The sequence below is a fragment of the Schistocerca americana genome, chromosome 9, assembly GCF_021461395.2.
Source record: "Schistocerca americana isolate TAMUIC-IGC-003095 chromosome 9, iqSchAmer2.1, whole genome shotgun sequence".
In the NCBI taxonomy this organism is placed as follows: domain Eukaryota; kingdom Metazoa; phylum Arthropoda; class Insecta; order Orthoptera; family Acrididae; genus Schistocerca; species Schistocerca americana.
The window spans coordinates 44,215,488-44,233,470 of record NC_060127.1 but is presented as its reverse complement, the minus strand read 5'-3'; the positions used below and the strand labels follow the sequence as shown (position 1 = coordinate 44,233,470).

At 43.7% G+C, this 17,983-nt stretch overlaps 1 protein-coding gene across 8 annotated transcripts in view; it reads left to right on the top strand.

The window, feature by feature from the left end:
• The window catches only part of LOC124550887 (zinc finger protein 239-like), a 270,087-nt gene that overhangs the window by 182,521 nt on the left and 69,583 nt on the right, over window positions 1–17,983 (top strand). For 2 of the 8 annotated variants that reach the window (XM_047125656.1, XM_047125655.1), the window contains exon 9: window positions 3,918–4,296. The exons of 3 other annotated variants lie outside the window; for them this stretch is intronic. In XM_047125656.1, the coding sequence (XP_046981612.1) occupies window positions 3,918–4,296 (379 nt within the window). Of the gene's footprint in view, window positions 1–3,917; window positions 4,297–15,185; window positions 15,528–17,983 lie in introns of those variants that run through there. 3 more of the 8 variants (XM_047125657.1, XM_047125659.1, XM_047125653.1) reach the window with 3 other exon arrangements.

Below are 17,983 nucleotides of genomic sequence, written 5' to 3'. Positions count from 1 at the left end.
TAAATCGCTCCAGGCAAATGCAGGGATGGTTCCTTTGAAAGGGCACGGCTGACTTCCTTCCCTAATCTGATGAGACCAATGACCTCGCTGTTTGGTCTCCTCCTCCAAACGACCCAATCCCAACTAACCCTAATGACCGTCTGTGACTGGATAACACCACGTGTAGTTGCCCGAAAAGCAAAACTCCTCCGTCCACGCGATCATCTTGAAGTACCCCATCCCACCCCCCAGTGAAGAGGCACTCTCAAAAATAAAAAAAATAAAAAAAAAAAAAAAAAGTAAAGGCGCTACTGTAGAGAAAATGGCTGAAAATTTGGACCATTTGGCAATAACACCATAAAAACTTGGCCAGGGCGTGATGTCAGACAGAACAAACAGATCATTGAGAGATATCCAACGCTCAATGAAGATCAAAATCCCAAAATTACCTTTCACGAGCATATGGAAGCATGTGTCCAAAGAGGTTACTTTCATGTCTGTTTTTCGTGGTGAAATAGATAAGAAGAGTTGAATGGTAATGTAAACGTGCAGATTTCAAAGCTATCAGTTTCTATTTTCTCTCGTTTGTGCAATTTCACTAGAAAACAAGACGGCGAAATTTCGGGAACGTTTACCCAAAATCAAGTATGAGACTAGCGAAACAGCTGCCCTTGCTGTATATCGGCTGCGCTATAATTTTAATATTATCCTTAAAGTATATATTCTTAAAGTATATATATACTTTTATATATATATATATATATATATATATATGGGGTTATTCTTAAAAACATAAAACGGAACATGAAACCATCACCAGTTCAAAAATGTTATAAATTAACGGTTACTATCCTTAAGTTTTTAAAGAATGATTACTTTTTTCAGTAAATTAACGACAGATTACTTCGACCAACAGGGAAGGAGTAAAGATGTAACGAATACTTGTGCTCCTACATACAGCCATTAAAGACCTCGTGAATGAGCAGTATTATCAAATTGAACCGTCAGAAAGTTTTAACTGTAACCTATCAAATCTATTACGGGCTTCTATAAAGAAAGTATGCCCAAAATTGCAAACGTTACAGGGAAGTTTGAACGCGTACGTTCGCATTTCAAGTAGTCACGTAAGTGGAATTAATTGAGTTTTTAGTTAGGTATATTTCGTTGAATACAAACCAGGTGTCAAGGTAATAGAATTAAAATAGTAAAACTCGTGAATCGCTGCGTATTACTTTCGCAGGTTGAGCAAAATGTTGCATCACAATGATCGATTATCGCGTGTGTTGAACTATTATTTCAGTTACGTTGCTTGTGTACGATCCAGTGCAATGTTGACGCTGTAAAATGCAGTTCCACGAGCTCTTCTATGGCAAAAAGTCTTTGATTTCATCGTGAGGCTTACAATATTAGTCAGGTTTCTCGTCATACATGGTTTATGTCTTGAACGCGAATTTTGGGACACTGCACTTCGTGTGGATGCCACTCCTATTAGTCACGAACAAACTACCAGCTGACTAACTGCTCCTGAAATGAAAAAGAAGAAGCGGTATCACAAGGAAGCAGAAGCCGATGTGAGCTGCCATCGTGTTGTGGAACATCGTAACAGCAATAACACGGGACACACAGCAGTGGAACAAGTCCTGGAAAATTGGAAATTTGTGGTAAGTTCTGTGGGACCAAACTGCTGAGGTCATCGGTCCCTAGGCTTGCACACTATGTAATCTAACTTACACTAACCGTGGCAAGGCGCCGCGCGGCTACCCCGCTCAGCAACAAGTCTTGGAAGGCCTTTGAACAGTCGCGGAACGCTAATTGCTAGTAACAAACATAACTATTAAATACAGACTAAAAACGAGTTCATCACTTGTCATTCCTCATGCCGTGGGTTCAGCTGGAAACGTTGACCTCGGCTTAATCGTGATATACTCGTGGTGCTGATTGCGGATGGATGAGTGTAACTGAGGTGTTATCAAAGGTGTTTATGACTGACGTCAGACATAGCATATTTATCCGATGTTGACTTCTCTCTTGCCATGCTGATGATGTCAAATGCGTTTAAAGAAATTTTCTTCGACCGCACGGCCTGCCCTCCATTGTAAGCCTAGCTGCAGCTGCACAAGATTCAGTGAACATCTGCAATATGCAGATGAATTGACTTGCCATTCATGCGTGTCACATGTCTGGCACATTTATGAGTTTCCTGCATTCACACAAGATCTGTTAAGCTGCAGTAACATGTGTTGTCAAAGCTATACAATCTTATCTCATGAATGACTATTGGAATCGAAGTTGCCCGAGAACTGGGAACTATGTATTAAATATCAACTTGTGTGATGGATCGAATCTTAAAATGTCAAGAGGCTACACCTAGACTCAATCCCTGGACCCAATAAATGCATGGTATTCAGGACAAACCAACAGCCGCCTTACGTACATTACGTACATATCAGATGTAGCTATTTCCAGTACCCGATTCTGTTTCCTTTTGGTTAATAAATCGACGTCGGGTACATGCATGTTACTGTGGTTCAGCCATGGACCAAATTCGAATTGGCGACCTCCATCTTACCGCCTTAGTCCCACCTGCAAAAGGAGGTCAAAAAAAAAAAAAAAAAAACGGTTCAAATGGCTCTGAGCACTATGGGACTTAACAGCTGTGGTCATCATTCCCCTATAACTTAGAACTACTTAAACCTAACTAACCTAAGGACATCACACACATCCATGCCCGAGGCAGGATTCGAACCTGCGACCGTAGCGGCCACGCGGTTCCAGACTGAAGCGCCTAGAACCGCGAGACCACCACGGCCGGCAAAAGGAGGTCAGCGAGACAGATTTTCTCTTTTTATTTAGGTATACAGGCTGACGAATATAGAACTATGTGAAATAAAATAGTCATAGCTTCTGAACAGTTTGCAAGAGGACGATCAAACTGCACAGTTGGCCGCGGGGCGTGATGGGAATTAGTACGAGAATTGTTGTTTGCTTTAGCGATGAAGCCCACTTTCATTTGGGTGGGTTCGTCAGTAAGCAAAATTGGCTCATTTGGGGGACTGAGAATCCGTATTTCGCGATCCAGAAGTTTCTTCACCCTTGACAGGTGACAGTATGGTGTACAATGTCCAGTCATGTAATAATCGGTGCAATGTTCCTTGATGGCACAGTGACTTACCGAACGGTACATGAAGGTTTTGGAAGATGATTTCATCCCCATTATCCAGGGTGACACTGACTTCAACAAAATTACCCTTATTTCGACAAGATGTGGTTCATGCAAGACGGAGCTCGACCCCATCGAAGCAGGAGAGTGTTTGATGTCCTGGAGCAGTACTTTGGAGACCGCATTCTGGCTCAGGGGTAGCCAGAGGCCACTGGCAAGGGCCTCGATTGACCGCCATGTTCTGCGGATCTGAACACATGCGACTCCTTTTTGTGGGGCTATATTAAAGACCAGGTGTACAGCAATAACCCCAAAACCATAGCCGAGCTGAAAACAGCTATTCAGGAGGTCATCGACAGCATCAATGTTCCGATACCTTGGTGCGTCATGCAGAATTTCGCTATGTCTGTCCAGATCATCGTCAGTGATGGCGGGCATATCGAACGTGTCATAACCTAAATCCGCATATCTGTAATGACGTTCATATGGTGAATAAAGTGTGTTCACTAACTAATTTACGTTTTTTTTCATATAATTGAATAATAGTCACCGTGTATCTATTTTAAACACGCCGGATTTGGACACGTGTCTTCTATCGCCGCCAACTACTGGCATTCAGCAACTTTGCGGTACAGTTATTAGTTATTTGTTCAAATTCAAGTAAGTTTCTTAAGAACTTATAATTTTTTATTCAGTGACACACACATAAACGCACAGATGACTACAAACTCGAGACAGAATTGTCTCTGTCAAGGCAATGTGTTTACTTCCTCCCCAGGTGTCAGCGTGACAGCGGAAAGCAGATCGCACGTCGCGGGCAGTCAGTTACAATGGCTCACCGGAAGCTGTCAGTTCGAGAGAGAGTCGTCGCTCTGATCGAAGGGGGCAAACATTCGATTAGATGTGCTGGTAGGAGCCAGGGCGTGCCGCCCACTACCGCAAACAGATGGTGGAGGAATTATGTCGAAAGAGGCACTAGCGGCAGAATTCCCGGCTCTGGCAGGAAGAGGCGGAGCACACAGCAGGAGGACACTGAGCTCGTGCGTAAGAGCCGACAGCTTCCTTTCCTAAACGCGAAGCAGTTGCGGCGAGAGACCAACTTCCCTGCTTCCAGCGATACGGTTCGCCGGAGGCTGAAGGAAGCGGAAGTGTGTAAGGTAACAGCTTAAATGTGATCAAAAAATTTATTAAAATTTTTAGATTTAACTGTAACCATAATTTTCAAGCTATGTTAAATCACTTTGATTATTATTAAGAGAAAATGAAGAGGTCGTGTGTATGGAGCCACGGACAGTGTGAACGTAAAAATTCAGCGAGGTAGTGTGCAGCTGAAGTAATGATGGGCCGCAAAGGAAGAGGGAGCACATTCGAACAGCGACAGCTAATAATTTTTCACCATGCTAAATGCGAAAGGTTTAAAACTGCTGGAGTATTACAAATGAAGAAAAGTGAAGTTTAAGATATAATCAGAGGATTCCGGGAGGAACATAGAATTGACAATCCTCCAAAATATACGAAAAATTAACCTATTCAAAAAAGCAGATAAAAATTTACTTGACGCCTTCCTGAGAGACAATCTCCACTCCTTTCGAATTAATAATAAAAGTGTAGACTAGATGTGGCTTGAATTCGAACAAATAGTATCGGCAGCAATTGAGAGATTTATACCAAATAAATTAACAAACGATAGAGCTGATCTTCCTTGGGACACAAAACGGGTCAGAACACTGTTGCAGAAACAACGAAACAAACATGCCAAATTTAAACAGACTCAAAATCCTCAAGATTCGCTATCTGGACTCCAATGTGACATGGTTATAATAGTTTCCACAACGAAACTTTGTCTCGAAATCTGGCAGAAAATCCAAAGAGACTCAGGTCGTATGTGAAGTATGCTAGCGGCAAGACACAGTCAATACCTTCTCTGCGTCACAGAAATGGAAATACTATCGACGAAACTGCTGCCAAAGCAGAGATACTAAACACGGCCTTCCGAAATTCCTTCACCAAAGAAGACGAAATAATTATTCTGGAATTCGAATTAAGAACAGCTGCCAACATCAGTAACGTAGAAGTAGATATCCTTGTAGTAGTGAAGCAACTTAAATCACTTAATAAAAGCAAGCCTTCTGGTCCAGACTGTATCCGGTCAGGTTCCTTCCACAGTATGCTGATGCAGTAGCTCCGTACTTAAGTCATATACGAGACATATTTCTGGCGTTCCCGAAGGTAGTGTTATAGGCCCTCTGCTGTTTGGAGACAATCTGAGCAGACGTTTTCGGATGTTTGCACATACGTTGTCGTTTATCAACTAGTAATGTCGTCAGAAGATCAAAACAAATTGGAAAACCATTTAGAAAAGATATGGTGCGAAATTTGGCAATTGACCCTAAATAACGAAAAGTGTGAGGCCATCCACATGAGTGCTAAAGGGAATCAGTTAAATGTCGGTTACACGGCAAATCACTCAAAATGTAAAGGCCGTAAGTTCAACTAAATACTTACGAGTTACAGTTACGAACAATTTAAATTGGAACACTTAGAAAATGTAACAGATCTATTAAGGAGACTGCCTACATGATGATGATGCTTGTCCTTGCTCTTTTAGAATACTGCTGGACAGTGTGGGATCCTTACCAGATAGGATTGACGGAGTTCATCGAGAAAGTTCACAGAAGGGTAGCGCGTTTTGTATTATGGCGAAATAGGGGAGAGAGTGTCACTAAAATGATACAGGATTTGGCATGCGGAGGAATTTTCTCGCGAATTTCCAATCACCAGCCTTCTCCTCCGAATGCGAAAATATTTTGTTGACGCCGTCCTGCATAGGGAGAAACGATCATCATAATAAAATGAGCGAAATGAGAGGTCGCACCGAAAGATATTGGCGTTCGTTTTCTCCGCGCGCTGTACCAAGTTGGAATAATAGAGAATTATTGTGAAGGTGGTTCGATGAATCCTCTGTCAGTCACTTAAATGTAATTTGCAGAGTATCGATGTAGATGTAAAATCTATCGCGTACGGGGGGGGGGGGGGTCCAAGAACGTTTTCCTTGCGAGAAGAGTGTTATATCTTCAGAAAAACTGAAAATGATCGCAACGTAAGTGCTCCAAAACTCACTTGTGAGACTGACAAAGGTATCGGAAGAAAGTGCGTCCCGAAACAATACGTGCTCAGAACAGGCAACTTTCATGGTCGCATTGCAAAACGGAAGGTCTCGATAAAAGAAAGGGAATACTGTGGTGAAGTATGGCGATGGACATGTAATGGTGTGCGGGAGCATGTCGGTGAGTGGAGTTGGTGAACCGGTTTTAATTGAGAGTAAAATGAAGGAATTTCATTATCTCGTAATGCTGGGGAATAAATTTGCAAAAGAGCACGAAAGCATGCGCATTGGGAAACATTTTAAGTTTTTTCAAAATAATGACCCGAAACATACGGCCTGGAATCTGAGACATCTAATGTAAATGAATAGAAATGTAATGGATATTACAGTCACTAACTTGATACACTGTTATTTAAAAATGCCGTACCTGTTAAATTCATTATCCTAAAGCTGTAAACTTACTCCTAACTCCTTTGACACTTTTTTTGAATAATCTTGTGTAAATATTAACGATGTTGAAAGATTGTCGTAATCGTATTTACTGGAAAAAGACTTTGAAATAGATTAGTGTGGATATAAAGTTGACTGGTGGTGGTGCTATTTCAATTAATGCTACAAATCTTGAGATAACTTTCACTTAATCTCATTTGTATAATTTACATTAGCAGATAACTACAAAATTTGAAGATGGTAGTCATTGTGCTACCTCAGAATCTCACAGCTTGCAGAACATCTTGATTCCACGTAGAATTTCGAAATTAGTTATAATAAATTAAATTCATTCCAGTAAAAGTTAAATTACTTGAGAAAGAATAGAAGTAAATTGCTTCTTCAGAGCTAGCGACCACAAATCTTTGAGGAATTAGTACCTTATTCAGAGGGACTTTCCAATGGTAAGTGCCAGTGTACAAGCCGTTCGCTACTGTGGTGAGAATAAAACTAAAAGGAAGGCAGTGAAGTGCTTATTCATTGTAATATCCTATGTTCTGTGCCGAAAATATTGCAAATCTATACCTATTATCATCACGCTTCGGATACAGGATTAAAAGAGGTGCCTAAATTAACAATATTCCCTTAGGTTGCACATGGTGAAATCGGTAATTAATATTGTTAGTCAGGAAAATAGAAACTGTTACAAACTGAAGCGACAAAAACCATAGAACACCGATATCTACGTATATAGTTGCCGGTAGTATCACGTACACAAGAATAGTGCATAGGCGGAATTGTCATTTGTACTCAGGTGATTTGTTCGAAAAATCGTCCGTCGTGATTATGGCTGCACGACAGGAATTAAGACTTTGAACGCGGAATGGTAGTTGGAGCTAGACTCGTGTGGCATTCCATTTTGGAAATTGTTAGGTAATTCAATAGTCCGAGATCCACAGTGTCTAGAATGTGACGAGAATACCAAATTTCATGCATTACTTCTCACCATAGACAATGCAGTTGTCGATGACTTGCATTTAACAACCAACAACTGCGGTCTTTGCGTAGACTTGTCAGCGGCGACAGACAAGTAACACTGCGTGAAATAATCGCAGGAATCAATGTGGATCCTACGACAGTGCGGCGAAATTGGGTGTTAACGGGCTATGGCAGCAGACGGCCGACGCGAGTGCCGTTGCTGATAGCACGACATCGCCTGCAGCGCGTCTCCTAGACTCGTGACCGTATCGGTTGGACCCTGGACAACTGGAAAACTGTGGCCTGATCAGATGAGTCTGGATTTCAGTTTGGTAAGACCTGTGTGGCGCAGACCCCATGAAGCCATGGAACCAAGTTGTTAACAAGGCATTGTGCGAGCTGGTAGTGGCTCCATAATGGTGTAAACTGTTTTTATACAGTGTGTTAACTGTAAGACGGCAGAGTTGTGAGGAGAGTGCGGGGAGCGGAGGAAGCAAGCATTGGCTGGCGAGGGGAGAGGTGGCGTTGGGTGTGTAGTTGCGGTGCTGGTACTACAAATTGCGCGTCATGCTTAGACGAAAGGCTTGGAAGTAAAACTCGCTTTAAATGTTGTTCGTGAACGAAACTGAAATCGTCATGTAACATGAAATAATATATATATATATATATATATATATATATATATATATGTCTACTATGCGGTCACAAACCATTCATCCAACTGCAATGAAACGAGATCGCCAGTGCACAATGTCTGGACGTTCTAACAACACATTCCTCTTGTTTTCCACCTTACGCCATATGAATCCCATGGACAAAAGTACTTTCTCAGCGAGACAATACACCACTTCCAGCCTATTTTGTCGTGCAAAACTGGAAGCAGTGTTCTCAGGCTCGGCACAATCTTCCGCACTGAATAAAATTCCGCTATCGTGTCGCGAATCTACATCTACATCCATACTTCGCAAGCCACCTGACGGTGTGTGGCGGAGGGTACCTTGAGTACCTCTATCGGTTCTCCCTTCTATTCCAGTCCCGTATTGTTCGTGGAAAGAAGGCTTGTCGGTATGCTTCTGTGTGGGCTCTAATCTCTCTGATTTTATCCTCATGGTCTCTTCGCGAGATATACGTACGAGGGAGCAATATACTGCTTGACTCCTCGGTGAAGGTATGTTCTCGAAACTTTAACAAAAGCCCGTACCGAGCTACTGAACGTCTCTCCTGCAGAGTCTTCCACTGGAGTTTATCTATCATCTCCGTAACGCTTTCGCGATTACTAAATGATCCTGTAACGAAGCGCGCTGCTCTCCTTTGGATCTTCTCTATCTGTTCTGTCAACCCTATTTGGTACGGATCCCACACTGCTGAGCAGTATTCAAGCAGTGGGCGAACAAGCGTACTGTAACGTACTACCTTTGTTTTCGGATTGCATTTCCTTAGGATTGTTCCAGTGAATCTCAGTGTGGCATCTGCTTTACCAACGATCAACTTTATATGATCATTCCATTTTAAATCACTCCTAATGCGTACTCCCAGATAATTTATGGAATTAACTGCTTCCAGTTGCTGACCTGCTATTTTGTAGCTAAATGATAAGGGATCTATCTATGTATTCGCAGCACATTACATTTGTCTACATTGACATTCAGTTGCCATTCCCTGCACCATGCGTCAATTCGCTGCAGATCCTCCTGCATTTCAGTATAGTTTTCCATTGTTACAACCTCTCGATACACCACAGCATCATCCGCAAAAAGCCTCAGTGAACTTCCGATGTCATCCACAAGGTAATTTAGTATATTGTGAATAACAACGGTCCTATGACACTCCCCTGCGGCACACCTGAAATCACTCTTACTTCGGAAGACTTCTCTCCATTGATAATGAAATGCTGCATTCTGTTATCTAGGAACTCTTCAATCCAATCACACAATTGGTCTGATAGTCCATATGCCCTTCCTTTGTTCATTAAACGACTGTGGGGAACTGTATCGAACGCCTTGCGGAAGTCAAGAAACACGGCATCTACCTGTGAACCCGTGTCTATGGCCCTCTGAGTCTCGTGGACGAATAGCGCGAGTTGGGTTTCACGCGACCGTCTTTTTCGAAACCCATGCTGATTCCTACAGAGTAGATTTCTAGTCTCCAGAAAAGTCATTATACTCGAACATAATACGTGTTCCAAAATTCTACAACTGATCGACTTTATAGGTATAGGTCTATAATTCGACGTCCCTTCTTGAAAACGGGGATGACCTGTGCCCTTTTCCAATCCTTTGGAACGCTACGCTCTTCTAGAGACCTACGATACACCGCTGCAAGAAGGGGGGCAAGTTCCTTCGCGTACTCTGTGTAAAATTGAACTGGTATCCCATCAGGTCCAGAGGCCTTTCCTCTTTTGAGCGATTTTAATTGTTTCTCTATCCCTCTGTCGTCTATTTCGATATCTACCATTTTGTCATCTGTACGACAATCTAGAGAAGGAACTACAGTGCAGTCTTCCTCTGTGAAACAGCTTTCGAAAAAGACATTTAGTATTTCGGCCTTTAGTCTGTCATCCTCTGTTTCAGTACCATTTTGGTCACAGTGTGTCTGGACATTTTGTTTTGATCCACCCACCGCTTTGACATAAGACCAAAATTTCTTAGGATTTTCTGCCAAGTCAGTACGTAGAACTTTACTTTCGAATTCATTGAACGCCTCTCGCATAGCCCTTATCACACTACATTTTGCTTCGCGTAATTTTTGTTTGTCTGCAAGGCTTTGGCTATGTTTATGTTTGCTGTGAAGTTCCCTTTGCTTCCGCAGCAGTTTTCTAACTCGGTGGTTGTACCACGGTGGCCCTTTTCCATCCCTTACGATCTTGCTTGGCACATACTCATCTAACGCATATTGTACGATGGTTTTGAACTTTGTCCACTGATCCTCAACACTATCTGTACTTGAGGCAAAACTTTTGTGTTGTGCCGTCAGGTACTCTTTAATCTGCTTTTTGTCACTTTTGCTAAACAGAAAAATCTTCGTAACTTTTTTAATATTTCTATTTACGACGGAAATCATCGATGCAGTAACCGCTTTATGATCGCTGATTGTCTGTTCTGCGTTAACTGTTTCAAATAGTTCGCATCTGTTTGTCACCAGAAGGTCTAATATGTTATCGTCACGAGTGGGTTCTCTGTTTAACTGCTCAAGGTAGTTTTCAGATAAAGCACTTAAAAAAAATTTCACTGGATTCTTTGTCCCTGCCACCCGTTATGAAGGTTTGAGTCTCCCAGTCTATATCCGGCAAATTAAAATCTCCACCCAGAACTATAACGTGGTGGGGAAATCTACTCGAAATATTTTCCAAATTATCCTTCAGGTGCTCAGCCACAGGAGCTGCTGAGCCAGGGGGCCTATAGAGACATCCAATTGCCATGTCTGAGTCTGCTTTAACTGTGACCTTCACCCGAATTATTTCACATTTCGGATCTCCGTCAATTTCCTTCGATACTATTGCACTTCTTATCGCTATAAACATGCCTCCGCCTTCACTGTCCAGCCTGTCTCTGCGGTATACATTCCAAGCTGAGTTTAGGATTTCATTACTATTTACGTCTGGTTTCAGCCAACTTTCTGTCCCTAGTACTATAGGGGCATTGTGACCGTTTATTAATGAGAGCAGTTCTGGGACCTTTCTATAGACGCTCCTGCAGTTTACTATTAGCACATTAATATTGTTATTCCCTGTTGCATTTTGCCTACTCCTACCTTGCCGCGTCTCAGAAGGCGTCTTGTCGGGCCTAGGGAGGGAATTCTCTAACCTAAAAAACCCACATGTGCACTCCACACGTACTCCGCTACCCTTGTAGCCGCTTCCGGCGTGTAGTGCACGCCTGACCTATTCAGGGGGACCCTACATTTCTCCACCCGATAGCGGAGGTCGAGAAATTTGCACCCCAGATCTCCGCAGAATTGTCTGTGCCTCTGGTTTAAGCCTTCTACTCGGCTCCAAACCGGAGGACCGCGATCGGTTCTGGGAACGATACTACAAATAGCTAGCTCAGATTCCACCCCGCGAGCGAGGCTTTCCGCCTTCACCAATTCCGCCAACCGCCTGTACGAACTGAGGATGACCTCTGAACTCAGACGGCAGGAGTTATTGGTGCCGACATGAGCAACAATTTGCAGTCGGGTGCACCCAGTGCTCTCTATCGCCGCCGGCAGGGCCTCCTCCACATCTCGGATGAGACCCCGGCAAGCAGACAGAGTGAACACTGGCCTTCTTCCCCGACCTTTCCGCTATTTCCCTAAGGGGCTCCATCACCCGCCTAACGTTGGAGCTCCCAATAACTAATAAACCCCTCCCCCCGTGTGCCTGCTCGGACCTTGCTGAAGGCGCGGCCACATGTCCACTCACAGGCAGAGCGGGCGATGCCACACGGCGAGCCTCCACATTGACCCTCCGCCTCGTGCGCCGCGAACGCCGCTGAACCCGCCACTCCCCTTGTGGAGAGGGTGGCCCAACCGCGCCCAGTACCCGCGGCAGGGACAGTGGGTGAAGCATGTAACACCTGGGGTGTACCTTGCGACGCACCAGACTCCCCACTGCCGCTACACTCCGAGGCAGCAACCTGAAGACGGCTGACCGCGGCCATCAACACGTTCAGCTGTTCGCGAACAGTGGCCAGCTCCTCCTGCGTCCGTACACAGCAGTCACACATCCTATCCATTCTAAGGAATCAATTTACTGAAGAGAGTTAATCAACTTTTAACTAGACTGCTAATTCACTAAAGGCGGCTGATTGTTGACTAAACTGGTGTTGCTAGACACTTCTTGTAGAAAACAATGAAAAATAGCACTACCTGTCTCTGGACTGTATTGAAAACAAACACTAGCACTACTGGCACTGTGGTTGACAAAGGGACTCTCTGACTGTATTCAAAACAAACACGAAATCTATGGAACACTATTACTAGCACTCGACAATTAAAGCTTCCTAAAAGCAAAAACACACGGAAGAAGAAGTGACAAGTAAGAAAAATACAGTTAATACTTAAATTAACGTAGCTCGCTGCACAGCAGACGTGAAGCAGACGGCAGTTACGAGGACACGTCTGACTGGACGACATATCTGAAATGGAAACTCACCTTTTCTTGCCAGGCGTTTGTGGTGATACGCCAGGATGATTCTTGGAAAACTGTTTGAATCTTCCAGTGCTACGCATGCTTTGTACGGTGTATGTAGCAGCTCTCACTGAAGATTTGTAAATGGGGTGAAGCAATTTTTTCAGCTCCCTTTTCCTTTCGCAGCATTCAATCACACACGATATAATTTTGCGAGCATCGCTACGCAATACTGGTTTCCTCCTGACCGTAGGCCTACCGGTAGGGGTTGTTGGCGACTCCCGAGATGGGCCAGCAACTGCCTCTTCACTAATTTTGATAATGTTTAGCGCAACTGCCCAATAAAAACACGCAGAACAGTACAGAGCAAAACAATAACGAAGTAGACGACAATGGCTACCTTGTACAACACAGTCAGCTACGTAATGTTGGCAGCAGTCGAAACTCCATGCCTACCGAAGCCTCTCGACGTTTACCGACTTCTACCGATTCAAGACTAGGGAGAAGTCTGACATCTAAAAGTTTACACACTGTATGAAGTGGACGTGTCCCAACTGAACCCATCAATGACTAAATGCTATGTTCGGCTACTTGGAGACCATTTGCAGCCATTCATGGACTTCATGTTCCTAAACGACGATAGAATTTTCGTGGATGACAATGCGCCATGTCCCCGGGCCACATTTGTTCACAGGTGGTTTGAAGAACATACTGGATAATTCGAGCGAAAGCTTTACCCACCCAGACCACCCGAGAAGCATCCCACAGAACATTTAAGGGACATAATCGAGAGGTAAGTTCGTGCACAAAATCCTCCACTGTCAACACTTATGCAATTGTGGATCGTTATAGAGACAGCATGGCTTAATATTTCTGCAGGAGACTTCCAACGAATTGTGGAGTCCGTGTCACGTCGAGTTTCTGCACTGCGTCAGAAAAAAAGGAGGTATGATACGATATTAGGAGATACGCCATGAGTTTGTCACCTCAGTGTTTAGTGCATATTAAATGCCACTGCTCAACAAAGTAACTTCCCTTTTCTGGGAAGAGAGAGGTTGGCGCCTTAGATGATGTTTTTGTGACAAGGCGAGACAGAGGCCGGGTCGCCCGCCGCGCTACCACACGAAAAGAGCGAGACTGCCGCCTGTTTTTACATAGCGCCGTACTTCGTAGAACTGAGTGAACTCTTGATAGCAGGCAGTACGCCCACTTATTGAAGAATGTGATGCTGCCGTCAGCGAGAATGCATGTGCTGTGCATTAGTCCGCACTTGTTCAGCAACAGCTGTCTAGCATGGACTCGACAGCATAGATTGACCGACAAAGGCTGCGGATATGAACCGAATGAAATACTTGGACGGAGGTTATACGGACACTATCGGGTAGCTGGCTACAGATGCAAACGGTTAACGCAGACACCCTTCGGCACTGCATTCTTCAAGCCTGAGAGAGAGAAAAAAAAATGGTTCAAATGGCTCTGAGCACTATGGGACCTAACATCTGTGGTCATGAGTCCCCTAGAACTTAGAACTACTCAAACCTAACTAACCTAAGGACATCACACACATCCATGCCCGAGGCAGGATTCGAACCTGCGACCGTAGCGGTCACGGGGTTCCGGACTGAAGCGCCTAGAACCGCACGGCCACAGCGGCCGGCCGCCTGAGAGGAAGTTGCCTTTTCTGGCAGTTATATAGCCGCATAGATTCCACGCTAAGATGCATAATTGCAGTCAGAAATGATGGGGGAATTCTAGACAAGATATTACAGCAGTGAAAGCTCTCGTTACTTGTTCCTCTGCACAATTTTCTGTTAGTGAGAGCTAGTGGAAACTCACTTGGCAATGAAAAAGTATTGAACACGACGAGATAAAAATAGGTTAGGTTACCTTTACATTACCCTTTTAGTTGTAATACGTTTCTCTTAATTTTATGTTTTGGATATTACTTTTATATTTCAATTACTCTCTGCCTGCATACATAAAAGTAATTAATCATGAGCTCCTTTTTATTAAGAATAGTATTGGTTTTTTTTTTTTTCCAAATTCATCTCTCTCTTCCCCTTTATTGCCTCCCCTGCAACCCCAAAAGTATCTAAACATTTCTTCTATTATTTATTCACTTTTAATTACCCCTCCTACCTTCCTTTCTCTCTCTCTCTCTCTCTCTCTCTCTCTCTCTCTCTCTCTCTCTCTCTCTCTCTCTCTCTCCCTCAAACCTAGCTCACCCAGATTACCTCCGAAAGTGTCTACATGGGCGAACACAGACTCGTAACGAGTCATTCAATAACGTCATCTGGACACGAATGCCCAAAAATGTTTTTTAAGGCTCAGTACACTAAAATGAGGAGTTAGTGATGCTGTATTAACATTTAATAATGGAAACATGGGAAGAGTAAGAGTACCAAAACATCTTAACGTCACTCCAGGCTACCATACTGTGAACGTATTGAAGTTACTGGACAAGTTGAGACTCGCTAAGGCACAGCGTGCAGCTGACTTCACCACCAAAGAGGCAACATCAGTCAGAAGAATGAAACTTTCAGAGCAGGAAGCTGCTAAAGATGATGATGATGCTGACTATGCTGCTGGGTGTTTTTGAGACTTAATTTAAAGTTACAAGTCAATTTCTATCATAAAAAACTGTAAATGTGATTTTCTCAAAATGATTTTTTATGCTTTGTGTTCCTTTATATCAAAAACTACTTTTTATACCTATAAGAAACTTTCGCAGCTATTTAAATATGACGTACTGCACGTACAAAGCACAACTATGGCAATACTTTGAATAGATAGATGTCTACGGCATTATATGTACAATTATTTGTAATAAAAAAGCAGCATAATAGAAAATACATATACACACATCAAAAAAGTTTTGCATCACCCCAGTTCCCAGAACTCCTGAAGATAGACATTGACTGTGGATATTGGTTCATAGACACAGGCCCTTTGACTGTTCAGAGATGTCACTAAACCCGCCCAAAGATGTAAACAACCATACATGAGCAGCGCCATTAGACGGAGGGGATCCGACAGCCGATCAGCTCCAGTCATTACACCAGGAAGGAGGTACACGGCTCACGTTGCCTGTAGTTCAACTGTGCCTAGACGGTCAATACTGCCGTTCGATTGCGTCCGCATTGTTACTTTGTGCCAGGAAGGGCTCTCAACAAGGGCAATGTCCAGGCGTCTCGGAGTGAACCAAAGCGATGTTGTTCAGGTGTAGAGGAGATACAGAGAGACAGGAACTGTTGGTGAGATGCCTCGTTCAGGCCACCCACGGGCTACAACTGCAGTGGATGACCGCTACCTACGGATTATGGCTCGGAGGAAACCTGGCAGCAACGCCACCATGAGGAATAATGCTTTTCGTGAAACCACAGGACGTCGTGTTGAGACTCAAACTGTGCACAGTAGGCTGCATGGTGCGCAACTTCACTCCCGTCGTCCATGGCGAGGTCTATCTTTGCAACCACGACATCATGCATTGCTGTACAGATGGGCCCAACAACATGGCGAATGGACCGCTCAAAATGGCATCACGTTCTCTTCCCAGATGAGTGTCTCATATGCCTTCAACGAGACAATCGTCGGAGACGTGTTTCGAGGCAACTCGGTCAGGTTTGAACGCCTTAGAAACACTGTCCAGCGAGTGAAGCAAGGTTGAGGTTCCCTGCCGTTTTGTGGTAGCATTATGTAGGGCCCATGTACACCGCTGGTGGTCATGGAAGGCCCCTAACGGATGTAAGATACGTGAATGACATCCTCCGACCGATGGTGCAACCATATTGGCAGCATATTGGCAAGGCATTCGTCTTCATGGACGACAATTCGCGCTCCCATCGGGCACATCTTGTGAATGACTTCCTTCAGGATAACTACATCGATCGACTAGAGTGGTCAGCACGTTCTCCAGACATGAACCCTATCGAACAAGCCTGGGATAGATGGACGACGTGACCCACCAACCATTCTGAGGGGTGCCCAAGGCCCTTGAGGAGTGGGACAATCTGGACCAACAGTGCCTTGATAAACTTGTGGATAGTATGCCACGACGAATATAGGCATTCATGAATGTAAGAGGACGTGCTACTGGGTATTAGAGGAACTGGTGTGTACAACAATCTGGACCACCATCTGTGAAGGTCTCGCTGTATGATGGTACAACATGCAATGTGTGGTTTTCGTGAGCAATTAAAAAAGCGGAAATGATGTTTATGTTGATTTCTATTCCAATTTTCTGTAAAGGTTTTGGAACTCTCGGAACCGAGGTGATGCAAAACTTTTTTAGATGTGTGTGTGTATATCTCTCCTCCTATTGTACCCCCTCTCTTAATGCTGGTTCAGTAGACATAAATAATATGGGTAAGATACCTGTAAAAATTTCATAGATAAAGGCACCTAAAGTAGGCTAATGTAACATTGCCCGCATAGGCCCTGCAAAGTCCCCTTAAATAACTGTCTCTCAAAGAACTGCATTTGTAAATTTCTAGTCTTTGAAAGAATTGCGAGAAGTAAGGTTTCATAGCATAATAGAGTATAGATAAGTGCAGGCTTGGTGGAAGTGCGTCTCTCATTGTATTATTTTGTTTTTTGAGGGTGATGACATGGACGTCCGCAGATATATACACGGGAGAGCGGAGGAGTGACAGGCAAGTGGCCACGTATAGGGAGAACCATTACTAGTAATGTATGAAACATTCATCCATCACAACCAAAAAGTTATGGTAATCTCTCTTACTTCTGTTTAACTGCAATTCTCTCAACACGTTTTCGTGAGTGATCTTTGGCGCTCTTTGAACCAGTTTTTGATCCACCATTTTCTTTCTGCGTGCAACAAAATACAGCAATTATGACAGCAGCAGCGTCTTTATCGCCCAACATTCTGAACCGCACGCCGTTGCTGTCATATTGCACCATATAATTGACGAAATAATTAACAGTATTATGGAGCAGTCTAGGGGTAATGTCAGTGGTATTTTACAATATTATTTTGCAATATTATTGACTGTCTGCTTTATAGCCAGTAGACACTTTCCGATTGTGTGTCGTAAGTCACCATTACGGCGTGCTGCCAGAGATTGTGTCTATGCTGCACCGGTGGTGCCAGCGGTCTCGAAAGAAGGTAGACAAAACTATGCATTGCTCTGTCTTTTCTCAGCGCTGAGAACTCACTTCGAAGCACCACAAAGATTATAGCCGGTGGACGATTTTTCAGTTTTTG